The 27101-nt window shown below is 48.3% G+C and overlaps 1 protein-coding gene across 1 annotated transcript; it reads right to left on the bottom strand.

Annotated features, from left to right (window-relative positions):
* Positions 1 to 1395: 1395 nt before the first annotated feature.
* Positions 1396 to 26724, bottom strand: Bag3 (BCL2 associated athanogene 3). Its single transcript, XM_021203783.2, has 4 exons — positions 26278 to 26724; positions 8216 to 8545; positions 6115 to 6516; positions 1396 to 2716 (listed from the first exon to the last, which is right to left on the bottom strand). The coding sequence occupies exons 1-4, from the start codon at positions 26461 to 26463 to the stop codon at positions 1910 to 1912; spliced, it is 1725 nt and encodes a 574-aa protein (XP_021059442.1). The 5' UTR covers positions 26464 to 26724; the 3' UTR covers positions 1396 to 1909.
* Positions 26725 to 27101: the final 377 nt, after the last annotated feature.

Raw genomic sequence — 27101 nt, 5'->3', positions numbered from 1 at the left:
GTTTGTCTGCGGTCCGCTCATGTCTAGGCAGTCATGTTGGTGAGACTTTACAGATATAGCTTCTGACATTACTAGGAGACAATGTCACATAGAATTCCCTGATCCTCTAGCTCCCAATCTTTCTGTCCCTCTTCTGCAATGTACCCTGAGCCTTAGGTGTGAGAGTGTTTTATAGATGTAGCCATTGGGACTGGGCTCCATTAACTGTGCATTATGAGTTGAGGTTTTCTGTAGCGGTCTCCCTCTGTTGCAAAGTTTCCTTGCTAAAGGGCAAAAACTACACTTGTCTGTGGGTAAAAGGACAAATATTTAGAATGCAGTCAATGCTTATGTTGGTTTAATGAAACAGTTGTAGATTCTCCAGTAACCGTGACTTCGCTAGCACTGAGCGGTTGGCTAGATTGCTAGGAATGGTTTCTCTCTTGTTGAGGGTCTCTAACCTTAGCAGTCCTGGAACTTGTTATGGTAGATCAGGCTGGCCCCAAACTCACAAAGATCCACTTGTTTCTGACTCCTGAGTGCTGAAAGGCATGCCCTACCATGCCCACCTAATTTTATTACATTGTGTGTACATGTGTATGTGTGCGCGTATGTGCCACAGCCTGTGTGTAGAAGTCAGAGAACAACATGTAGTCATCAGTTTTCTTCTTTAACCTGGGTCCCAGGGGTAGAACTCAGGTTGTCGGACTTAGTGGCAAGTGTATTTACACACTGAGCCATCTCTATGGCCCCTCTAGAGCTTTAAACTCACTGGCACAGAGATTATCGTATACTCAGTATCCTCTGAGTACACATGACGCTGAATCCTAAAGGCTCCAAGGAACACTCAGAGGGGAACCTTGTCCCATCCAGCTTGGTCACTCAGAAGTGTTAAATACCCACAAGACTCTCAGGGAACATGTCTAATTCCCGGTGACCCAGACTCCACACAGCACTTGAGCAGCAATGGGAACTGGATTCCTTGTGCACTTGTGAACCATCTCAGCACAGAGGTGATGCCTGAAGCTGAGGATCAGCAGATGTAGCATTTGGCTGTTGACAGGGTGGGATGAAGAAGGGGCACATAGCAAGCATATTCCACTACCTAAGCCCACAGCCCCGAGTCCTCCCGTGCTCCAGTTAAGAACTGCCTTATAAATGTGTCTACCATTTGACTAAAGTCAGGGACAATCTTTGGCTGTGTTTTCATGTGTGCACAAACCTGTGTGAAGAGGCCAAGAGGCCAACATGGGCCGTTACCCTCAGTTGCTCTCTACCTCATTGAGACAAGAACACTCTCACTGAGCTCCTTGGTAGGCCTGTTATTTGTGCCCAGCTTTTATATGGGGTCCTCACTTCACCCACTGGAACAAGCTTGATGCCATCTGCCACTCTTCAAACTTTTAGAAACTACCAAAACCCATCTTGAGAGTTATATAATCACTTTATTTTCCATCGCCCCCCCACCAAATGTAACAACATTAAAGCCATTCCAACATATAGCTATTCCTATGGCTCCTTGCATATCTCATTCTAGGTGAAGTTATATTTCAGTAACGAGATGAAGGTTATCTCATCAAAATGACAACATGTCTCAAAAGCAGGCTCCCTATTCCTGTAACTCTCTCCCTACCCCTCAAAACCTAAAACCCCTTCAGTCCAGAGCTAACAGGAAGACAGCCCACAGCTACGGCTAAATCATTGTACTCATGCACAGAAAGGGGTCCCAGACAAGCAGAGGGTTAGACTTCTGGAACAGGCAACTTATTATTTATACAGAATAGAATATGGAAGAAAAGCCCCCTTTGTTAGTGCTTTACCTCCACCCCAAGTTACTGCATACCAAGCGGCTATGAATAATGACAGCCAGCTGACTGCAAGTCCCGCAGTGCATGCAACTTAAAGTCTCTACAGCATGGTCCCGGGGACACTAGGGAGCCACCGGGTTGCCAGCTGAGTCTGCTGTGCTGCTGGGATCTGGAGGCGCGGCCGCTTTGGCTTCTAGCTGTTGGCTTTCAGTTTGTGGATCTTTGTTTTCAGGACCTTTCTTATCATTGTCGGCTACCACGGCGCCCATGATTTCCTGGAGTGGCTGCTCGGACTCAAGGTTGCTGGGCTGGAGTTCATAGACTTGTACTTGACCTGGGACATCGATTGCTTTCTGCTCGAGTTTTTCCAAGATGGTCTGAACCTTCCTGACGCCATCTCTCCTGGCCTGCCGCACATCGGCTCGTCCTTCAGGGTCTACGGAATCCAGGGCCAGCAGCTCTTTGGTCAAATACTCTTCGATCATCAGGTATTTTTTATCAGTCTTCTTGCCTTCAAAGCTGTCTACAGCTTGCTCCAGTCCTTGCACCTTCTCCAGGATGGCTTCCACTTTCAGCACACCTGGATGCTTAGGGGTCACTTCGGCGTCCCCTGATTTGGGGGCTGCAGCTTCTGCAGGGGCAGGGCTGGGGGCCACCTTCTGTTCTGCAGGCACATTCTTGGGGGGAGAAGGGACAGCCGAAGGGGCGGGGCTGGGAGAAGGACAAGGAATTGGGGCAGAGGAGACCTTCACTTCCACCTTTTCAGCAGGAGGAGGTGACTTCTGGGAAACAGGCTTGGCATCTGCCTCCCTTCGGATCACTTGAATGGGGATGTGTCCCGGAGGGAGATCTGGGCCAGCTGGGCCTGGCTTACTCTCTGGTTTGTTTTCGGGCTGGGTAACAGGTGGAGGCTCTCGATGGGTCATGGGCTGTTGAGAAAAAGGGGACACCAACTTTTAATAACTGTCTAAAGCAATAATTCATGGTTAATAGCAAGCAAAGAGAAAGCTGGAAATAACTTTTTAAATTGTGTGTTTGCAGGATCTTGTGCCCTGTGTCCACATGGACCTCAGGGGACAACCTGACGAGAGTTCTACCCTTCTACCTCTCCGTGAGTTCTGGGAACTGAACTCAGACTGTCAGGCTTGCAAGCTCCTTATCCACAGAGCCTAGAAAATGACGTTCATAAAAAAAAAAAAAAAAAAATTAAAATTTATTTTTATTTATGTATATGTGATCTGTGTGTATGTTATATGTCCTTAGAAGTCAGAAGAGGGAGTCAGATCTCCTGGAACTGAAGCTCCAAGAAGCCATGAGGCACCCACACAGGCTCTGGGAACCAAACTTAATCAAGAGCTGAGCCGTTTCTCTATGCCCATAATGAGATCTTTTTGAAGGCAGCCAATAGCTGAAATGCAAACTGGATGTTGATTATGAATGCGACCAAATTATCTGCTAAGCCTCCAGTGATTGGCTCGCTACCTGCTTGTCTTCTGTAGAGGTGACAGCTTTACAGGCAAGGAAAAGCAAGTCACTGTAATTTTCAAAAATGAAGCAGCATGCCGGCTCTCCGTGGGGTTTACTCAGTGTAATCAATCTCTGGCTGACTGCATTTCAGCCCTGGGCCAGAGATGCTGCCTCGGGTCTTGCTGTATGAGGTCTCAGCTCCTGGGTGCCCTTACAAGGTGACTTGTAACAGCCTAGTGGTTTCTGCTCAGACCAGTTTGTTGTTTGTTTTTTGAAAATAAGCAAGATGCTTGAAATAGTTAACCCTGGAGGAATCCAGGCCCTGCATATTGATGCAATGCTGTGATATGATGCCTTACCCTGGCATCTGGCTGCACAGCCCTTCCAGGAACTGGAGGTCAAGGTCATATTTTAAAATATAAACTATGCTTCAAACTGGAACTGAATAGGGCTCTTCTAGCATCTAAATGAATACCTGGACTCCAAAACCCTTCCAATGCCCCAGTTTCATCAACTGGGAGGAAATATAGCGCTACTTCATCCCAAGTAAAAGTATTAATTCTACTTTAATGGTCAGATAACTTAAATCCTCGAAAGTTCTAAAAGTTGGTTCTTTGAACAAGGTATAAAAGAAAGGCTACCTCGATCAAGGTCAATAGAGGTCGAACTAAGACTAAATGCTCCCTCGCTGACTACAGGAAACATGGGCAGCCCTGCCCTAGGATTACAGAATCCAAGGATGGATCCTGAGTGGGTGGCCCTCTCACTAGTATGCTCTGTTTCCACCAAACGCTTTCTGCCCAGCATCAGCCCTCACTCCTCACCCGGCCTCCCGGCTGCACTCCCACTGCGGGTTTTAGAAGCAATGGAAGGCTGTGTAAGCTTAGGGAAAGGATGTCCCCTGGTCTTCAGAAATGTCAAGGTCATGAAAGCATTGAGAGAGACCGAGAGACCATGCCAGAGACTAAGGAGAAGTGACGTCTAAAGTCAGTGTTTGCACTCCTGGATCAGATCCCAACATAGGAAAGTGCTGGGTAGGAAATTTGAAAGTGGATGGCAAACTGGATAATATGCTATAGGAAGAGTATTAAATTTCCGGAATCTGGCCACCCTACTATAGTTTTTTTTTTTTTTTTTTTTTGGGGGGGGGGGAATATTTGCTCAAGTATCCAGAAGTAAAAGGCAAGTAATTCTCGTGCAGTTCAAGTAAGCAGATGATGGAGGAAGAAGTGATAGAAAACGAGAGCAGCAAGCATTCCCAGGGTGGCAGGGAACACTGGGGCTGCAACTCAACTGCCAGTGTTTGTGTAGTGTGTAAAAGGCCTCGGGTTTGATACTAGCACCACAGGAACCCAACCCAGTGGTATACCTTGTAACCCCAGCACTAGGGAAACAAAAGCAGGAGGATCAGAAGTTCAAAGTCATCCTCAGACATACAGCAACTTTGGAGCCAGCCTGGGGTGTATGAGAGAACTGTCTCAACAAAGCAAAACAAAACAGTGATTTCTGAAAAGCACACAGGACTTCTTTGTATGAGTCTTACAGCTCTTCAGAAAGGTTGAAATTGCTTCCCCAAAAAAGAAAAAAAAAAAGCTAAAGCCAGTGCAGGGGAGGTGACTCAGCAGGTCAAACACCTGCGGCATACATTTGAGATTTGAGGACCAGAGTTTGGATTCCCCAGGGCACACAGGAGATAGCTGGATGGGTGTGGTGGTCTACCTGTAATCCCAGTGCTCAAGATGCAGAGATAAGATAACCCACGAAGCAAGCTGGCCAGTTAGTCTAGTTGCACTGGCAGCCACTGGGTTCAAGTGAGAGACCCTGCGTCAATGGAAAAGGTAGCCACCGATTAAGGAAGACTCACATCAACCACGGCCTTCATAGGAATGTACATGTACATGCCCCAAACACGTATCACATACATGCATGCACATGTGCAAATACAAACAAAAATTGAGGGTTTCCTGTTGTAGGGACTTAGATACTATCACTGTTTGTAAGAGAAAGACATTCCACATTTGGATTTTTGGAAATCTCTCACAGGGAGGTTTCATTTTAAAAACTATGACAAAGAATAATTCAACTGTTCAGTGTTACAGCCAGGAGCCCAGTGACACTGAGTGTCCTGCCCTCTGAGCTGCAGGCTGTCGGGTTTCTGTAACATCTCTCCCTAGCTTCACTGCAGGATGAGCAGGGCTGTGGCCATATCCACCACACCAGGATGGCTTTCCACTACTGTCCACTAATGTGTCAGCAGGGGACCACAGTACCCGACTGCAAAAAGGGTGTGGAGGGAATGTCTCAGACTGTCAGGCTCAGAGCTTAAGAGATAAGAGGGCCATCTGGTCTGCACAGAACAATCACATACTGAATCCTAAGGAACTCATGCAAGGCATGGAGGGAGTTGCCTTTGAAGGAGAAACTAGGTGGGCCAACCCCTCAGAAGGCAAGGGGATGGGGGACTGCGCTAGTGTTTTATAGAACAGGTCTAGCCTGAGCAAATGCCCAGAGGGATCAAGAGAATGCCTGGTAGGATAGAAATAGAGAAAGAGAAACAATGGTTGGAGTGAGAGCAAGGGAGGGGAAGACCAGAAAAGGTGCACATTAAGGAACATGGTCATGAGAGGCAAGAGTGACAGCATTACCACAGTCTCCCCTTTGCCCCTAGAGTGGCTGCAATGGAAAAGCCGTGGAGACTACGGACAGTTTTAACAGTCCCTGACCGCAACTTCTAGAGTTCTGCTTGTCTCCAGTTGAGCTATGCTGACGAGGCCGAGCTTTGAGGAATCCCAGGGCATCTGCAGAACCTCTCAGCCTGCCTCAGCCATCTGCACTTCTGTCAACCACTGACTCTCCATACCTGAGGCCTGTCAACCACCGTGTGCACACGGATGGGAGATGGGCAGTGAACCGGTGTGCCGCTTCTGGCTGGCGAGCCTTCCCGGCTGGAAGCACCTCTGACTGGTGACCTGAATGGAGATGCCGCTCGAAGCGGCCGGGGCTCCCAGTCATCGCCCTGGATCTTGTGGTATACAGGCTGCTGGGGCTGGTATTCACCCTGCTGAGCTGGGTAGTGGGTCTTCTGGGCTTGGTGGAAGGAGGGCTGGGCTGCTGGCCGCGGGATGTTCTGCTCATGTATCACGGGGATGGGTATGTAGCCCCTGGGGAGCTGATGGCTACCCAGACTGCTCCTGCCGGAGGAGGGCAGGCTGGCCGAGGAGGAAGAGGATGAGCAGTCAGAGGCAGCTGGAGACTGAGATCGCTGCAAGAGACAAAGGGCAGAGGCACGGTGCCACGAGTGAATGATCCTCCTGCCCTGGCACTCCAAACAGCCATCAGACACCATCTGGCCAGGACAACACATCCCCCAAAGCTCTCCTGCTATAAACATTTTCAAAGCCGGGCATGGTGGCGCACGCCTTTAATCTCAGCATTTGGGAGGCAGAGGCAGGAGAATTTCTGAGTTTGAGGCCAGCCTGGTCTACAGAGTGAGTTCCAGGACAGCCATGACTACACAGAAAAACCCTGTCTCAAAAAAACCAAGAAATAACCCCCCCCCCAAAAAAAAAAAAAACAAAACAAAACAAAACAAACCAAACCATTTGCAAAGTGTGAGGATACGGGCTGTATGTCCTGTCCTCAGTGTGTTCCTGGTTTCAATCTCCAGCACCACTCCACTTAACAAATAAAGTATTAAGACTTCGAGGGATGGGGACACAGCTCCCCGGAGAGCACCTGCCCACACAAGGCTCCCAGAGCTCTAAAATAAAAGAGCCGGGGTTCAAACACTCAGAAGCTCGACAGTTCTCTGTGCCTTGCCTGAAATATGGGAAAAGGTCAGCCTGCCTACCCACCTCGCAGGTTGCTTTGAGGATTAACCGGTTGCATCTGTGCCTTGCGTTGGTTGGCAGGCAGCAGCGTGCACAGGAAGGGTGTGGGCCGCTGTGTTTGTTGTTACTGAATGTCTCCTCATTTCCGCTTAACCTCTTATTGGAGAATGCAGTGAAGCATCTGGGAGCTGCCTGTGTCTGGGTGCAGGCCAGGTCCCTTTCTGTTCTCATCTATCTTCTAGTCATCTAGAAGGTGGAGGGAGCTTGCTCTCCAGGTGGTTAGCTACTAAAGGCCTTGTTGGCTTAAAGCTTTTAAGATCTCCGATGTTGTTTTGACTTGTACCAGAGGAACATTACAGACATAGGAAACACATCTCCAAGAAAGGAGACAGATCTCCAGTATCCCACATTAAGTATGGGTTTTCACCCCTGATGGTGAAGGTGAACACAATCAGGTTCACGAAGAGGTTAAAAACACTCAGGACTCTGACGCATGCAGGAAATGAGGGCTCATCCTCAGTAACAATGCCAACGGACCCAGGGGAGAGCAGGACGGAAAAGGAAAACATAGCTGCTTAGCAATCCTATCCCATCCGTTGGTCACAACCTCAACTCAGAACTGAATGAGCAATACCCTTTCACTAGCAATAGACCTCGAAATGGTGAACTTCAGGGCTAAAGTGGCTGCTTTTCTGACCTAATGCTGGATTTCTTTAGTGGCACACCCAGAAGACAGAACTGCCATTCTGATTTTATCTCCAGCTTAGGTCCAAATGGTTGATGTCCACCCAGAAAGGACTGAACAGAGGAACTCTGAGCTCTCTGTAGCAGGGAGCCCAGTATGAATAGGAACACTGATGAAGGAAGCGAGGCAGTTGCTCCTGCAAACTGTGAGGCCTCTACCGCTATGCATTTCGATCATGCAGTTACCATGTTGGCGCCAATTCTACTACAAAAATAAGCCATGTGATCTCTGGCCATCTGAAAAATACAGGTGTAAGATATGGGGACAATGTGAGGCCGCCAACCACCTCTCCAAGGAGAACTACTGAGGCTGCAGGCTATGAGTCCTGGGTACTACCAGGCAGGGTGCTGGCCCAGCACGGACTGGGAGTCTGGGTCTCTTCTTACCTCAGGTCCATGGGCAGTCGGGGGCTGAGCTGCTGCAGTTGCTGGCACCTGTCCACACTGTTTATCTGCCTGGGTGGCTTCTGTCATACCGCCACGCAAAGGAGACTGGGACCTCTGCGGAGCGGCCGTTGCTGCCTCGGTTCGAAATCGCTGCACCCCAGGCTGGGAGTAGGCATGGAAAAGGTGGGGCTGCCGGTTCTCAGAGCCTTCGTGGAGGACGGGGATGGGAATGTAGCCTGGTCGGAGCTGGGGGTATACGGGGTGGCCTTCCCTAATGGGCAGCAGCCGGGAGCCATCGCGGGAAGGGCCGTTGGCAGAAGATGCGGTGTCCTAACATAAAGTAAAGAGAAACAAAGACTGGTTAGAAACGCGGCCGAGCAGCCCCTGAGAAGGAGGGTGGTGCCGAGGGTCTCAGATCTTCCTGAGTGACATGGGCCTCACACTTCAGCCAGGCTGAGTACAGGGGTCCAGACCACCTCACTGCTCTGCTTTCTCCAGAGTCCCAGTCTACTGTGTGAGTGGCAGTTCAGGGTTTAGGAGGACTGGAAATGGTGGTCATGCCTTTAATCCCAGGACCTGAGAGGTAGACATGGGCAGATTTCTGTGACTCTGAGGCCATTCTGGTCTACAAAGTGAGTTCCAGGCTGGTCAGGGCTAGATACTAAAACCTGTCTCGAGGCACACCAAGAAGTCAAAGTATCAGTCTGAAGTACAAGAGAGAGGTAGGTCTCTTTCCCACAGCGGTGAGGGAGGTTTCTTTCCCTGGGTGACAGCAGTGTAGACAGCAGACAGTGGCAAACCACCCCTGTGCATCTTCAGAGGGTGAAGCCAGGTGATCAATCCCAGGAAGACTCAACTCCACTTACTAAACTACAGCAGCAGACTTCTCAGCTGCCAGTATTTCTCATCTGCACAGATTGTATTTGATCCACACAGAACGTAACTTGAAAATCTTTCTGGAAAAGAATGTAAACGTGTGCTCTGTGTGTGCTGTGTGTATGTTATCTGTGCTCTGTTCTGTGTGTATGTGCTGTGCTGTGTATTGTCTGCTCTGTGTGTGTGTGCTGTGCATGTGCTGTGTGTATTGTCTGTGCTCTCTCTGTGTGTTGTGTATGTTCTGTGTGTTGTCTATGCTATTTTGTGTTGTGTGTGCTGTGCATGTACTGTGTGTGCTCTGTGTGTTGTGTGAATTATGTGTAATCTATGTGTGTGTTTCCAGAACTAGCTAGCTCCTTGGAATTATTTTTAGAACGAGCTGTAGGAAAGGAGATGCACTGGAATGCAGAAGTGGTGCAAGAAGAGAACAAAACCAGGGGATTACTCGCCCGTCTTACAAGGCCAACTCCTAAGAGTCTCCACCTGGCTAACTTTATAGCAAGGCAAACTGGGCTTTCTCCTAGGCCCATCTACGTGTTTCCTTGTAAAATCCAGCTATTGCAAAAGAACAGCTAAATCAAGCCAACCAGAACCCCTTGTGCCCAGCCCACCATGGTGGATAGCCCAGGTCTGGCCACCTCCAATCCTCCCCAGATGTCTGTCCATCACCCTTGGATTGTCAGAATCCTGTTAGGTTAGTCTGGTGAGAATTCCCTCTGCCTTTGATCAGTTTTTCCCTTTGGATACTATGCTGTCCACCTGTCCCACATTGTGCTTTGTCTGTGCCCAACAGGGAGCTGAGTGCATCTCTCCCTACACTAACAGCTGTGGTCTGTCTCAAGGGACCCAATAAACTTTTCCTTGACACGTTTTAAAGAAGCACCACAGAACCTTTCCCCCTTCGGTACAATAAACCCTGTTTGGCCCGAGAGCAGTTGGGGGTCCTTCTTGTGTCCTCTCATGAAGTTGTCCCTTTAGAGGCCTGGCTATTTTGGGACCCTTGAGAAGGCCAAGTTCCAGATGTACCTCTAGGCAGATCTTATTTCAGACACTGAGGCCAGTCAGCCACTCACTGGGCAAGGACATCTCTCTCCAACCAGAGTCTGTGCAACTCTGCCTCCCACTGTCTCCTGAACAGGAGAGTCCTTCCACAGACGAGGGAGCTGGCTGTGTCACTTGGCTGGTGTTTGAGAGAGTAACCCTTCTTCAGTGAGGTAGTTCTCCAAATGACAAACAAATGTCAAAAAAGCTGGGACTCTGTGAGCCCAGGGTGTTAACTTCTACAGCTACAGAACTGGGCAAAGGCCGAGGCCAGACCCCTGAGGGTTGGCTTGCATTTTGAGTGAAAAGACCATTAATTCTGCCATGTCTTATATTTATATACAGGTCTGGACACCAGGTGGCTGGCCCTGTAAGGTGGAAGGTGCCCCTTTCAGCCTCTTTCCTGCTGATACCTTGCCCCTGGAGGGCCTCCAGAATACAGAAAAGGCAAGGGTGTCACTGTGTCCTTGGGGAGAGAGGGGCAGACAGGCACTTGGTACTCTCAGATTAGAATCCCCACGTGCTCGGGACACCAGCGTTATTTTAGCTTGCTTAACTCTCAGGTCACCCAAGAGCTGGGAGTAGATCCAGGCCTCACACAGAAAAGAGCCCAGTTCTTGCTCCAAGGCGTGCACCATGGGGAACTGGCAAGAGACAACAAAGAATCCTGTCATAACATGTTTTCTAGGCAGTGTGTCTACTCTTGGGGACAGGACCCTTCTTTCCTGTTGAAATCAGACTTTGCACAGTCCTGTCATACGTTCTCTGGGGACTTCCTGGAGTTTACAGTTTGTTCTGGCCATGAGCAGCGCCTCAGCTACAACTTCCAGTGAACATCAAACTACTACTCAGATAGGCCCCAGGAGTCATCAAAACAACAAGATATGATCCTTGGTAGCATGTAAGGAAATCCTGGGTTCAACTCCAACTATCATATAAAACCAGGTGCATATATACAATCCCAGCACTTAAGAGGCAGAAGCAGGAAAGTCACAAGTTCAAGGTCATCTCCAGCAACATATTGAATATGAGGTCAGCCTTGACTACATGAGACAGGTCAATGAGTGGACCAAACAGGGAATCCCTGAAGAGCAGGGGAGGTTGAGGTACAAGGGGAATGTGGGGCTGTCCCACAGGGAGGCTAACTTAGCTAGGATCCAAGCTCCAGTTTACTACCAATTAACAGTGAGCATGGATCAATCCCTTACCCCTGCAAGCCTTCATTTCCTTTTCTGTAAAACAAAGCAGGCCACAAGCACCCTATAGAACTATGGCAAACCTGTTTGCGACAGGGCCTCACATGTAGCCCAGGCTGATCTCAAATTTCCCATCTTGTTTGAGTCACCAGGGTACAGGATTATAGGTGTGACTCCAGGCCTGACTTTTGATTTTTTTTTTTTAATTTTAAAAAATGTTTTAGAGACTGTACTTCCCGCATGAATGTGTACCATGTGTACACAGTACTCTCAGAGGCCAGGAGAAAGCACTGGATCCTCAGGGACTGAAGTTACAAATAGTTGTGGGCCACTATGTGGGTGCTGGGAATTAACCACTATTCTCTGAAAGAGCATCCAGTGCTCTTAACTGCTGAGCCATCTCTCCAGCCCTGAGGATTTTTGTTGTTGTTGTTGTTGTTTTGAGACAAGGTTTCTCCCTGTAGCCCTGACTGTCCTTGAACTCAGAGATCTGATCGCCTTGCCTCTGGAGTACTGGGATTAAAGGTGTGCACTGCCACACCTGGCTTTTAAAAAAGGTTGAATATGTGAGAGGCCTGAAGAGGGCATCAGATCCCATTTAGCTGGAATTACAGGCAGTTGTAAACTGCCCTACATAGGTGCTGGGAATTGAATATGGGTCCTCTGTAAAAGCAGTAGGTAGTCATAACTCCTGAGCCATCTCTACAGCCCTTGGGGAAAGTTCTATAAGACACACTTAAGAGAGATAGGCAGAAGGCCTGGACCAAATTAAGCGTTCTCTCTTCCTGAAGCAACACAAGAGACCTCCAAGCAACGAAGGGACCCAGAGTGAAGGACAAAGCTGACTGATGGCGACAGAAATCTGCATGGTCACCTATGAAAGTGGCTTGGAAGGTTAAGGAAGGAGCCTTGAGTTAATGAAAATTTCTCTGTATCGGGGTGGTGTATATTCCTGGGTATGTAAACACATCCACCCAATGCTACACTCTTCTGCAGGCCCTTACTGCCCAACCCTGTCATAGCTCACCCACCCCACCAGCCCTGTGCCTTCTCCAAAGGCAGCCCCTATATCAAAGAAACTGAAGACCTTGCAATTTATGCTGCTCTCTTGTGTTTTGTACCTCGGCTGAAAAGGCAAAGGGAAAGAGGAAGGGCCTCACACAGGGACCTAGACAGGAGGGGTGACACATGGCCCGAATCCTTCCAGAAGTGGTAGGTCTGAGTCCAGGGAGGAAGGCATATGGTAAGATGCTAAACTGCAGAAAGAGGGTTATGAACAGATGCCTCCACAGGATAGGAGGAACCAAAAAGGAGAAAGGAAGGTGTGGAAGAAAAGGAGAAACCGAGGCACATCGAGTCAGAGGTCAGTGAAGACTGAGAGCAGGCAGGGCGGAGATGGGAAGGAGAAGGAACAGGAGGCGTGGCCGCAAGGACACGGGCAGAGTGGGAGCCTCCACCAAGATGCAGGGCTCCAGCTTAGAGTCTATTGAAAGTGGTGGGTGGGGCTAGGTGGCATTAGCAGTAAAGCAGAAATGACCATCCAGGTAAGCCTGGTCCAAGACTGCTTTCCCTTTAGTCCTGAGTCCCTTGGAGCAGTGTGAATTAGTCATCTACATATACCATTTGACAGAGAACCATCATCACCGAGAGTGCTGTGCCCCCAAAGTTCTAGGCTCCCCTTTATCCCTCGGTTGTGTTTTGTTTGGGAAAAAAAAAAAGTATTTTGAAAAGTCAACTGAATTCACAGGACAGGTCAATAATACATCCATTTCAACAATAATTACAGCCATAGCAAGGTCTGCACTGAAGTGCCCTCTTTGGTCTTGGGGTCCGAGTGCACGCGCGCGCACACACACACACAAATGCCAGAACAATAAAAAAATGTAAACATTTGTAATACCTCTTGAATACTATTTAAACATATCTCTTTGGTTCCCTTAGAAGTATTCTCAAGTTCAGGGAGTGGAATGTGATGGTTTGTATAATCTTGGACTAGGGAGTGGTACCATTTGGAGGTGTGGCCTTCTTGGAATAGGTGTGACCTGGTTGGAGTAGGTGTGTCACTGTGGGTGTGGGCTTAATACTCTTACCCTAGGTGCGTGGAAGTTAGTCTTCCACTAGCAGCCTTTGGATGAAGATGTAGAACTCTCAGCTCTGCCTGTGCCATGCCTGCCTGGATGCTCTCAGCTCTGCCTGCACCATGCCTGCCTGGATGCTGCCATGCTCCTGCCTTGATGCTAATGGACTGAACCTCTGAACCTGTAAGGCAGCCCCAATTAAATATTGTTTATAAAACTTGCCTTGGTCATGCTGTCTGTTCACAGCAGTAAAACCCTAAGACAGAAGTTCATATCCAAAGGCTTCTTGGTTATACCAGTGTCTTTCAGGTAAGACTCACGGCCTCTACCTCCCTAACTGCAACTGGGGACCCCAGGAATCTTCTCTATCTGGGTTGGGGGACGCGGTGCTTGTAACATCACACAACAGGGACAGGGCAAAGCACAGCTACCAAGCAGATGCCTGTGAATCTCCCCCTCTTTCTGTGACCTCCCAGCAGATCAAGCTAGTAATTCTTATCTTTGGCTGAGGTTGCCAGGAAGACATACAAATTCTAATTAGGAAATGAGAGCCTCAGGGTCTGGCTTTCTTATCTGACTACATTAACTGATAAATGAATGTGTTAATTTTACTGGTGTTTGCATACTGCATTAAAATCCTGAGGCTATCTAAGGGCACCACACAACTCCAAGAGAAAGACAGAATAATAATTAGGGGGGGAAAAAAAATCAATACTAAGTGAGCCAAAATGTGCCCTTTCAGGCACAAGACATTATTATAGAGAAAGTCTGGAGATAGGCAGGGTTTGGTGAGCACTAGGCTTGTCTGCAGGTCTGCAATAAATGCAAAATTACTGACAGACTGCACTTGGCCTGCCTCCCGCCCCACCCAGTCCACATACCTGCTTTCTTAGCTATAAAATTCAGGGGTGGGCTCAGGAATAGTCTACAAAGTATTGGTTCTCAGACTGTAGGAGACAATGGAGCACCCCGGAAGAGATAAAAATAATGGAGGCTCTACCTCCATCCCGAGCCCGTCTTATTTGACTGGGGTGAGAGGGCCTAGGGGACTGGCATGAAGAAGAAAGGATCTGAGGTATACACCAGAAATTGCTAGAACTCATCTATGGCCATAGCACCATGAGCATGCCTGAGTTTGTCAGAAATTACAGGAACTCAAAGTACCCCAAAATTTTATATCCCAAATTAAGACAAGGCTCAACCCCACCCTCGTGTCTTTGAAACATGGTGGGGGACAGCTCTTGGGCACCTGTTAGGGAGGTGTGCAGCAAACCACGAGCTGGCACACTCATTGTCACAGACAACATGAACAGTTGCCCTTTGACCTGACTGTAGCTGGTTCCCTGAACGCTGATTAGGTGGCCCCCAAACCCTGGGAATGGGCTTAGTAACCCTGGCTCTTAATCAAGTAGACTTGAAAAAAAAAACAAAAGCAAAAAACAAAACAGAAAAGCTGGCCTGATGCCTACAAACCACAACTCCCGTTACCATGGTAACAGCAGCAAGGGTGGTGATCAGCACTTCCAACTGGAGCCCTGGCGTTTTAAGTAGAACACTGATTCCATTAACTGGGTTTTTAGGCCAGAAGTGCTCTCACCCAGATCAGCTGTTGGGTTTCACTAACGATACTTCAAAACTTCTAACACCAGCGAGAGAGGCAGAGGCTTGAAAGAGAGACTGTGGAACTCCTGGTGGAGTCAAGAGCTCGGCAGAAATGAAGCAACTTGGCACGGTTCTATCAGGCAAGAGCCATAGAACAGCACTTTCACCTCCACAGACACCCGAGCTGCAATAACCCAGCACAGCTTTTTGTCTGGTCCAAGAGGCCACATAAATGACTTCTTATCAATGTGCTACATAAGCAGCCACAACGAAGCTCACAATGATTCCTAGCTCCCCCTGAGCTACACTGGCTCTCTACCACTTCTGGTGGGCTTAAGAGATTTGGAGGGCAAATTTGCAATAAGAAGCCAGATCCACACACCACTCACGGCCACTCACAGTGCTTCCAACGAGATAGGTTTTATTCTGGGACTCAAAAAGTCAAAAAGGTCCTGGGGCTGAACGGAGTCCGTACTGCTGTTGCAGAGGACCAGGGTCCCATTTCCAGCATCCGCATCCTGAGTCACACAATAGCCTGTAATTCTAGCTCCAAGGGATCCAATGCCCTCTTATGGCCTCTGCAAGTGAGCGTACTCACATGTACCAACGTACACTCACAACACATATATAATTAAAAACCAAAATAATTGTAAATAAATCTTTAAAAAAATAAGACAGTAGGTCTGTGTTGGACACAAAACTGCAAGTCACAGGTCACCACAAGTCACAAGTGATTATTAGAAGCCTGCTCTGATATGCCAGTTATTCAAATAGAAACACTTTATCTTAGGATTAATAAAAGGGATGTCCCTGTGTTTTAGAACATGAAACCTGTAGTGCTTGTCTTTGCAGCTGAGTCTATATAAACAGAAATGAGTGGGCAGGAGCCCTGGTCTATAAGCTGCCATCCTGGGCTCCCAACACTTCCTTGAAGTTCATTGACCTTGGACAGAATTTGCTCTAACAGACTCAGCTTCCCAGCCATAAAATTCCCTTACATTCCAGGGGGGTTCTAATGGTTTTCTGTTTTGTTGTGTTTTAAATAGTCTCACAAAGTTCAGATTGCCTTTGAACTTGCTATGTCCATGAAGATGGTCTTGAACTCATGATCTTCCTGCCTCTTAACTCCTAAACCTAGGGATTAGGCATGTGCCCCTTCAACTGGCTGTTTTTGAAAGACACAGTGAAGTAAGGCATGAGAAAGTCGTTGTAAACACTAAGCTACTCCCTGCCCTACACAATTGTGCCTTCATTCCAGCTACTGATGGACCAAGAGGATGGGCCTAACATTGCAAAACCCAGTTCGTCAGTGTCTCTTTTCAGATTGGTAATGAGTCTGTTAGAGGTAGAAGCCCTTTTGTCTCAGTCTTTAGAGTCTGGTTAGCAATAATGCCACTGTCTATGCTGAAAACCAACCCGGATGTAAACAGGGCCAACTAAGGACCCTAAATAAAAAGCATAAGCCCTGAACTCTCTTCCTTCAAAGAGGCTAGTCAGCTACTTGGGGGAGGAGCTTACACACACAAAACCTCTCTGCTGGGAAACAGCTTGTAAATGCATGAAATGGGGCTTCCTCACACATCCTGAAACTGAGTGAAGGTTGGCTTGGGAGCAGAGCATCTGCTGGCATCCCAACATCCTTACTGTATCCCTCAGAGGAGCCCACACATGGTCCCAGGATAAGGATAACCATTAGCAGCTACTGGAGGGAGAGCTGGGGACCGGTAGCCTGCCTCAGCATCTTCACTTTCCCAACCCTGAAACCCTCCCCCGGTATTCCATCTGGCAGATAATAGGAATGGGATGGACTTCAAGTCACAGGGGAAGCTGGGGCACAGCTGTGTGGAGAAGCCCAATCAAGGAACATTTGGCTCCTAAACTCACAGCTTCAGGGGAAAAAAAAAAAATCAGGTACTTACTTCCTGTTAGAGGAAAAAAAGGAAAAAGAAAACCACTTGCTTTAATCAATGCAGATGGAAAAGTACCTGAATCTCCAGTCTGGGAAGCAAACTGAATTTAAAGAGATCAATAACAGCCCCTCCTTGTGTCTGGAACATTTCCACAGCCTTCCCATGGTCTTGTTCCAGACAAGAAGAAAACACAAGGGTCTCAGTCACAGAGCCTTTAGCCTCTTCTGACACTAACACTCTCAGCCCCTTAACCTCTTCTGACACTAACACTCTCGGCCCCTGATTCCCAGCCATCAGCTGGGCTCCTGGTTCCTGCCTGCCATTGTTCTCAGGACTTCAGAGACAACTGCAAACAACCTCTTCTTAAGCAACTAGGGCTGAATAAAGAAGCCTTCTATGCAGCACACTGTCCTGTTCCCTCCTCTTGCCTGCCCTGGTATAAATCAACAAACCTGCCTATTAAGCAGAGGGGCCTGATGGAGGCTCCAGAAAGTCCAGAAGCCTTCGCCTGATCCCTACTGTGTTCCAGGTGACTGTGGACCTGAATACAACCCTCACAGGGCCACAGGAAGTCCAGGTCAGGGTGAGGAGAGGGCTAACTGGACACCAAGGGAGAATCAGCTAAATCTGGGACAAGCTTGTCAGAGACGGGACTTCAGGCCTATCTGTTGTCACACATGGCCAGGTCTGCTGTATGGGAGGGTCAGCTGGATGTCTGTCTACAAAGACCGTTCCACTTCACGGTAAACATCTCTAGGTCAAGCTTTGAAAAAGCACTCTCGGGCTGGTGAGATGGCTCAGTGGGTAAGAGCACCCGACTGCTCTTCTGAAGGTCCTGAGTTCAAATCCCAGCAACCACATGGTGGCTCACAACCATCTGTAACAAGATCTGACGCCCTCTTCTGGAGCATCTGAAGATAGCTACAGTGTACTTACATATAATAAATAAATAAATAAAACATTAAAAAAAAAAAAAAAAAAAGAAAAAGCACTCTCCATGCACTCTCTGTCTCCTTTGATTCTCTCAACCCTGCAAGGGTGGTACTCGCTGTGCCCACTTACAGAAGAAACATGCCCATGGAGGGCATGCAGTTTGCTAAAGATCTCCAGAACCTAGGTCTGTCAGGCTGGCGACGTAACCCTTTCCCTAGCATTTGCCTGCTACTCCTGGGATGTTGTGTGTTGACATTTGTGTGTGACCTCTTCAAACCCTTCATCTTCCCCAGGGGGAAAAAAACAAAAGCAAGAGGAACAGCATCCATCTCTCCCTGCGCTGAGGCTCAGACCTGAAACATTCCGTTTGGATGTGCTCCAGGTCAGGGAGCGACAGCAAGGTGCTGAGTCATTGGCCCAGTCAAGGCCGGACCAGCAAGCAAAGACTTCTGGCTCCATTCTGAGTCACCGTGGCTTGAAGACTTCACCATCATCAGGCACAGGGGTGCTATGGAGGGAGACATTCCAGCTGCACCTCAGATGAGGGAGGCCTTGCTTGGACGTCAGCAGCCTGAGAACCTAGCCTGGAAGATGAAACCATCCCCCAGCGACTTTCCTTCCACACACTCAGCTGCCTTCCAATTCTCCCACTATCTGCCTTTTCAAAACTCTCCATTCCTTCATTCCTTACTTATTCAGTGACCAAGAAAATTTTTCCTAAATAACAGGGGGGAGGCGGGGCGGGGAGCCCCCACACTACTACTTTGACAAATACTGATGAAGTTCCTTTGCTGTAGGGAGAACTGCTTTTCAAGAAAATGCTAAGGGCCGGGCAGTGGTGGCGCAAGCCTTTAATCCCAGCATTTGGGAGGCAGAGGCAGGCGGATTTCTGAGTTCAAGGCCAGCCTGGTCTACAGAATGAGTTCCAGGACAGCCAGGGACATACAGAGAAACCCTGTGTGTGTGTGTGTGGGGGGGGGGAATGCTAAGGAATTTTCAGTAGGAAGCCTTAGTTCAAAGGACCCAGCCCTATGCCAGGGACTCAGGAAAACTGATGGGGTATACAGGCTCTCTCTGATGCAGACAGAAATCTGTGATTCTCAGTGGTTCTGGATAGACAGTAAAGAATTTCTGTATGCAGGGTGTCTGATCTTACTGCCAGCCACAAGAGAAAAATAATTAGACTCCCTCGCCAGGGCCACGCACAGCCGCTGTCTGCTCAACTCCGGATCTGCAGGGTCTGGCTGGCTGCTGCTGGCTCCCACTCCCCTCCTAGAGACCTGATGAAGATGCTGTGTCACGGATGAGAACAAAACAGCCTCTCCAGAGCTGTAAGCACGGACTCAGGGAGTCAGCCCTGACCTCTGTACAGAAAAGGCCATTCAGAAAATGACTCACAGGACGAGCCCCTGGGGGACATCTGGGAGCCTAGGGACAACACCACTGTGCTGAAGGATTACCGAAGAGCTTCTAAAGACCCACTTTGTGTTTTGTACTCCATTGCTAGCCTTTCTGTGGAGCCACAGGCCAGGTCCATCCCTCTGCATCATGAAATAGTCTCAACCTCTGAGAGCTATCTGGAGTACTTAAAGATATTTTAAGTACTTAAGGTATTTTAAACACACACACACACACACACACACACACACACACACACACGCACGCACGCACGCACGCACACACACGCACACGCACGCATTGCACTGCCTAGCTTCCCCCAAAGCTACCAAAGGCCCAAAACCATTTATCATAGAAATAAGGGGGGGTCTTTGTAATATTGGCTCTAAAAAAGAAAGAAAGAAAGAAAAGAAAGAAAGAAAGAAAGAAAGAAAGAAAGAAAGAAAGAAAGAAAGAAAGAAAGAAAAGAAAGGAAGACACTCCTGTGTGCCAGATGATGGACGGAATTGAGCTTTTGTATGTGCGGAGATCTGATGCATGGCTAGGAAGGAATCCCTTAGGTCTGAGGCCGAGGTGGGTTTGTGTGCAAAGCAGGGGAGGGGCTGGAGAACAGCAGTCAGGCCTACGAGGCTACTCAGTGTCTGTCAAGACTAAAGAGTCTCCAAGGCTCTTGAGAAGCAAGACCTGTGTTTAGCTCACAGCTCTTCTACTTAAGGCCTCTCATATAGTTATGACCAAATTAGAACATGAAGAAGAAAATTAAAAAAAGAACAGGTCTGGATCATGTATGTTTCCTATTTTGGATGGAAGATATCAGAACAACAAAAAAATTAAATGTCGATAAATAGTAATAAACATGTAGAGTGGTTTATATAAGGAAGCCATGTGCCTGCCATTGCAGAAACCGGGCCACTGCTAATCAGGCCTCACGGATGGTATGAAGCGTTCTGACTCACCACTGGCCCTGACAGCATCCAACATTTTAAGCTTTCCCAGTCCTGGCTAACGTCAAACACAGGCACAGTTCTCCTATGTGCGTAGTCTACCTCACAAAGGGCAAATCTACTTCACAAAATGGGGGACAAATGGTGTCTTGGGAGACGCAGTCATTTCTTGTGCAAGCCAAACACACGGGCTGTTCTTTAAAGGGAAAATGAAGGAGGTCTTGGATGAAAACCCTTCTGAGGCACGTGGCTGTGCCCCTGCTCCTCTCCCACCACACCGCTTTCCAGCCCTGATTGCAGCTGCCTGGAAAGGCGAGGAGGGGAGAGAAGAGCTGTTCATTTCCTGACTCTGCTAAGAGGCGCAGTGGCCGGTGATCGATGGAGAGAGAGCAAAATGACCTAATCTTTTGAGAGATAACAGGAGGCTCTGCTGAGCCTGAAGCAGAATAAATGGGTCTTTCCACTCCAATCATAACTCAAAAACATCTCCAATTTTCTGTGAAAGGACGGTTCTCCTCACAGAATTAAGAACAAAGTGGTTGTGAGATGCTGGAAGACAGAAGGGAGGCAAAGGCTCCTGGCCTGGGGTGGAGGGCAGTCTCCTTACACTGCCACTGTGCACAGGGTATCTAAGCCCCCTAGGTATACCACACCCCGAGTCATCTCCAGCAACCAGGCACCGTGAGAGTGTCGGCAGGCCAGACGTGAAGCAGGCGGCTCCCTCTGTGCCAAAGGGGATCAGGGGCCACTGTGGCTTTCAAGGTCAGTATGGCAGAACCAAAGTCACCAGAACTGGATTCAACAGGCGGTGGGAACAGGATGGGTCAAGTAACTACAAAGTGTGTTCTTTTTAAAGATTTATCATGTTTCTTTTATGTGCGAGTATCTACATATGTCTGTGCATCAGGTTCCCTGGAATTGGAATGAGCCACCTGATGTGGCGGGTGCTGGGAAGTGAGCCCAGGTCCCCTGCAAGAGCAGCAAGTGTAATTAACTGCTGAGCTGTCTCTCCAGCCCCTCAGTGTATATTCTTAAAATGTTCCCCTGGAGGGCATTCAAGATGGCTTAGCAGTAAGGGCACTTACCACCATGCCTGAGGGCCGAATTACACCCCAAAATCCACATGGTGGACACTCCCACCAAGCTGTCCTTTCACCTCTACTTACACGCCAGGACAACGTGCGCTCTGCCACAGAGACACAAAACTGAACTGAACCAAGAACCAAAACCCTGGAGACTGCCAGGATAGCGAGTCCCCAGATCCACAGAAGTGAACAGACGGTCGGCCTAGTAAGGGACCAGCACTCTGGGTTGTTTATTCACGGCAGAGAGATGTTGGGGAGGGTCCGAAAGGGCTCAAGCATCTCCAGACTCCAAAGTGAACACTAACCTCTCTACAGAAGGGCTCTCGGCTGGTGCGGACCTCCCTGATTGGTAGATAGGCCAAGTGTGGAGAAAAAGTAAGGTGGAGGCATAGCGTGGCTGCTGACCGAGGTGTCTGCATGAGAACATCACTGCCTCCAGCTGGAACAGGCTAAGGGACATGGAGGGTCACTGGTTTACTATAAAAACAGAGGTAGAGGGGCTGGAGAGATGGCTCAGTGGTTAAGAGCACCGACTGCTCTTCCAAAGGTCTTGAGTTCAAATCCCAGCAACCACATGGTGGCTCACAGCCATCTCAAGATCTGACATCCTCTTCTGGAGTGTCTGAAGACAGTGTACTTACACATAATAAATAAATAAATAAATCTTAAAAAAAAAACAAAAAAAACAAAAAAAACAGAGGTAGACTTGCTATAACCACATGAGAGAAAACTAAAGTCAACTCCGAGAGCTTAGGACTGACTACAGCACAGAGGGCTGGTGATTTCCTTCTTTCCGAGAAGGACTCATCTTTGTCTAAACATCCAGATGGCTTCGCAGGCATCCCAACTCAGCAAAGGGCTCTTATTGACTGACAGCATCCCCTAGGCGAGGGATGCTCTGGGGTCTCGCAGCTCCTCCCAGACAGGCCTTTGCTTTAGGGGCTGAGGCTGTCTCCTTACGCTTATTTCAGGGGCTGGAGTGATGGATGGCTCAGCATTTAGGAGTGCTTTCTGTTCTCCAAAAGGACCTGCGTGAGTCTGAGTCCCAACATTCACAACCCCCTATAACTCCAGCTCCAGGGAATCTAACACATGTACACACGGACAAACAGACACATAAAAATAAAGAAGATTATTTCTAATATAGACTATAAAGGTTGTCAGGCAGTGATGACAGACACCTTTAATCCCAGCACCCGGAAGGCAGAGAGATAGGTGGATCTCTGAGTTCGAAGCCAGCCTGGTCTAGAGAGTGAGTTCCAGGATAGCCAGGACTACACAGAGAAACCCTGTCCCAAAAAACAAACAAACAAAATCACCCCAAAAATATTCCCAGTTGGTGGCCTTCCCAGTTGGTAAGGGAAACTGCCCCAGCCACAGGGATGTTCTTTGACAACCAGCAGTGAAGCCCACACTCAACGCAAGCAACAGCTTGAGGGATTTGATTCTTCCACAGAAATGCTCATTTTCTATTTGTGCTTTGGTACCAAGCTGGCAAGTCTATCTTAAGTAATGAATCTGGAGAAGGAAACCCTTCTCCTGAGTTAGTCACAGCCTACCAGGAAAATCCAGGCCTGGCGTGGTGGCGCACACCTTTAATCCTAGCACTCGGGAGGCAGAGGCAGGCAGATTTCTGAGTTTGAGGCCAGCCTGGTCTACAAAGTGAGTTCCAGAACAGCCAGGGCTATACAGAGAAACCCTGTCTCGGAAAAAAAAAAAGAAAGAAAGAAAAAAAGAAAGAAAGAAAGAAAAGCCAGGCTAGCACTGCATAGGTCAGCACGTGTTGGTTTCATAAAAATTCAAGCCACTGCTGACTGTGAACAGACACAGTCTCTTCTAACTGGTCAGTCCACTTGACCCCCCCCTCTCTGCTCTTGGTGCTAGATGGGTGACCTTCAGAAACACACCTGAACCCTCTGCATTTCCTCATACAGAAGGAAGGGGACACTGTTAAGGACCTTTCAAGTTTAAAACTACAACGGTGAATTTTTCAATTTTTTTTTTCAAACCCAAGACATCTGATTTAATATTTTGTACTTTCTGCTTGATAAGAGCAATGTTAAATTCCTTTTGTTTTTTATCTCGAGCAGATTTATGAAACCTAGTCTACCTAGTATCTACCTAGTGGCTGGAGCAAATCCCAGCATGCTGGTTAAGTACCAGCATGTATATGCTCAAATTTGATCTTCACCCCCAATGACGGGTGCCAGAGGGCGGAGACTGTGCCTATAGCCAAAGGAAGGAGGCCTCAAAATATACCACACTATATGGCTTCTATTCCCCATGCAGTCTGAAGATGGCTAGTTTCAAAAGAGAATCTTTTACCCAATAATGGATGAAATACACACACACACACACACACACACACACACACACACACACACACAAAGATACATGCAATTATGCCCACGCCAAATTACAGCTCTTGTAGTAATAATTTCCAGAAATAAATATATAATTAATTTCGTATAAATGTAAACTGCCAAGTATGTGGCTCACTGCTGGATACTAAAGTTGTAGCATTAGTTATAAGGAAAAATGTTTGCCTGAAGTTCTCAAGGCCCTGGGTTCAATCCCTAGTACCATAAACATAAAAAGGAAACTAGAATTTTCTAAGTTAATGATTTATAAAGCATTTTTAATTGGGTGAGTTTTTGAAAATACAAAACAACATGTAAACTCTTTACTGCTTTTATTTTTTCCAGAAAGGAATAAGTTAGAGTATTTCTCCTTGTTTTGTTTTGTTTGTTTGAGGCAACATTTCTCTATAGACTAGGCTGGACTTGAACTCAGAGATCCACCTGCCTCTGCCTCCCAGTGCTGGGATTAAAGCGTGTACCACAAGGTCAGGTCCAAACTAGAGTCCTATTTTTTTCTTTTTTCTTTTTTTTTTAATTAGATATTTTCTTTATTTACATTTCAAATGTTATCCCCTTTCCTAGTTTCCCCTCCGAAAACTCCGGTCCCCTCCCACCTCCCCCTGCTTACCAACCCATCCACTCCTGCTTCCTGGCCTTGACATTCCCCTATACTGGGGCATAGAACCTTCACGGGACCAAGGGCCTCTCCTCCCGTTGATGATAAGAGTCCTATTTTAAAGTGCATTTCCTTTACCAAACTTTTCATTTTGAAAGGACCAAATGTACATAAATTATTACTGAACATTATGCTAAATATGACTTCTGTTAATTCTATTTTCAAAGATCCTACTTGGCCGGGTGGTGGTGGCTCATGCCTCAGAAAACAGAGGCAGGAGGATCTCTGTGAGTTCTAGGCCAGCCAACACTACACAAAGAAACCCTATCTTGAAAAGCAAAACAACCCAAGGAGTTGAAGGGGTTTGTAGCCCCATAGGAGGAACAACAACATGAACCAACCACTACCCCCAGAGCTCCCAGGGACTAAACCACCAACCAGAGAGTACACATGGAGGGACTCAAGGCTCCAGCCCAATGTGTAGGAGAAGATGGCCTTGTGGGACATCAATGAGAGGCCCTTGGTCTTGTGAAGGCTGTGTCCCAGCATAGGGGAATGCCAGGACAGGGAAGCTGGAGTGGGTGGATTAGTGAGCAGGGGGAGAGAGGATGAGATGGGGGGATTTTCCGAGGGGAAATGAGGAAAGGGAATAAAATTTGAAATGCAAATAAAGAAAATATCTAATTAAAAAAAAAAAAGAAAAACAAAACAAACAAAAAATCCTACCTAAATTTGTATTTTTAAGTTCTTCATTCAAAATTCAATCAAATTTTTATATTTATTTATTTATTTATTTATTTATTTATTTATTTATTGGTTTTTCGAGATCGGGTTTCTCTGTGTAGCTCTGACTGTCCTGGAACTCTGTAGACCAGACTGGCCTTGAACTCAGAAATCCACCTGCCTCTGCCTCTCAAGTGCTGCGATTAAAGACGTGTGCCACAACGGCCCAGCTCAATCGATTTTTTAAAAAAAAAGACAAGGTCTTATTTTGCAACACAGGCTAGTTTCATTCCAACTTAATTACTTAATAACTTTTGAGATAGACTCTGGTTATGTAGCCCATGCTAGACTTGAACTCAAGATCCCCTCGCCTCAGCTTCCTGGGTGCTGGGATGACAGGCCTGAACCAGGCCAGGCTTCATTCCAAATTTGTATTTTCAATTTTTCTTGCTTTTGAGATTAAAGTACACAAGCCCGAATATCTATGCAAATGAAGCATACACCTACTGTTCACAAGATCCTCAGCTGTTTCTGGTAACAAATCTCCAGTATTTGAAACGAGAATAACAAGGAATCACACCATTAAAAATACATTCTTTCACTCCAGTGTGAGTCTTAAGCTAATGGCTAAGTATGGTGATACAATGTCCGATCTCTAGTTTTGGAACTGTCAGAAAGAGTATCTTAAAAAAAAAAAAAAAAAAAAGAGTGGTAGTATCAGAATTTCCTCTAACTGAAAGCAGTTTCGACCAGTAATAAGTTTAATGGGGGAAAATAACTTATTTACTTGAACCTCCTGAGTCACTCTATGCCTAAGATCCAGTAAAGTCAAGATAAGCCTCAACTAAGTTCTGAACTTGAAGGTGAAATCCCCACAGGAGACTCCACTCAGCAGCTTTGCAATCCTGGCCCTGCGCCATCAGCACCGGAGGGAGCCCAGGGTCTCAGCATGGGACACGCGGGACAGAGAGGCGGCGGCCGGGCCTGGCCTGGGCCTCAGCCGCTCATCAGGCCGGTTGCCCTTCCCTGGGACGCGGCGCACGGCAGTTCAGGCCACCGCTGCTCTTCGCCCTTCTCAAGAGGCTGTGGAAAACCACCCGAAGTCACCACGCGGGTCGCACCTCGCTGGCTACCGTCCAAGGCCACCCCCGCCTGAGGCTCTCCGCGGCCCGACGCCCGTTCGAGGAGGATATGGTTAAGGACTCTCCTGGCGCAGCAGGGCGCGGGGTGGGGTGATTCGAGTAGCCCTGGCTCGACCAGGCCCCTTCGCCGTCGAGGTGGGACGTCTAGCTCCACTCACCTTAGGGCCCTCGGGGGGCACACGCGGGTCGTTCCACGTCGTGGTGCGGCTGTTGTGGTCCACGAAGAAGGGCCAGCCGGTCTGCGGGTCGATCTTGATCTCCCAGCCCGGGGGCAGGGGGTCTCGGTCGCTGGCTCCGTTGCCGGACGCCATCTGCATCACGGGCGACTGGGTGGCGGCGCTCATGCTGGGTTAGGGTCCGCCCGGGGCGCAGAGCTAGGGCGCGGGTCACGAGGTTGTGGAGTGCGGGCACCTCTGTGTAGCCGATGTGTCCGGGAAGCCGGCGCCGGGCACCTTTATGAATTAAAGGACTGGGTGACGTGGCCGAAGAGGGGTGGAAGTGTCTGGAAATAGCCTCCTAGCTGCCAAAGGAGAAGGAGGAGATAAAGAGAAGGCAGCAACTGGCCGGCTAGAAACTTCTGGTCCCATCCAGAGAACTTGGCGGCCGCCGTGGGTTGGATGCGGAGCTCCGCCCTGAGTCATCGGCTATAATCGCGGCGGGGCGGGACCTTGGGAGGGATCGGAGGGAGGCGGGGATTTATCACCCGCCCCTCCTTCTCCTAGACTACCCAGGCTGTTCCTCCCTATCCCTGTCCTGTGTGCGTCCTGGGGCCTGTGCACCCCACGCCAGGTGGACACGCACCGGTGTCCTTGTGCTCCCTGGCTGGTTTCTGTCTCTGGACTCCCCACCACTCTTTCGTGCCGCGTGGGGTGTTCCAGGGCTAGCAGTCCAAGGGCTGACGCCTGAGGCCCCACCTTTGTGTAAAGACTAAATCATCTTTAAACTCAGAAAGTCTAGTTCTTTCTCACTCCCCACACTCGGT

This window comes from Mus pahari, chromosome 1, assembly GCF_900095145.1.
Source record: "Mus pahari chromosome 1, PAHARI_EIJ_v1.1, whole genome shotgun sequence".
NCBI classification, from domain to species: domain Eukaryota; kingdom Metazoa; phylum Chordata; class Mammalia; order Rodentia; family Muridae; genus Mus; species Mus pahari.
Note: the sequence above shows the minus strand (reverse complement) of the source record. Positions and strands in the feature narration are given on the sequence as shown.

Coding starts and splice junctions, on each gene's coding strand:
- Bag3 (XM_021203783.2), bottom strand. CDS start 26,463: ATGAGCGCCGCCACCCAGTCGCCCGTGATGCAGATGGCGTCCGGCAAC. Junction 6,517..8,215: donor CGACTGCCCATGGACCTGAG/GTAAGAAGAGAC, acceptor TGTCTCTTGCAG/CGATCTCAGTCTCCAGCTGC. Junction 2,717..6,114: donor CGGTGGTTGACAGGCCTCAG/GTATGGAGAGTC, acceptor TTTTCTCAACAG/CCCATGACCCATCGAGAGCC.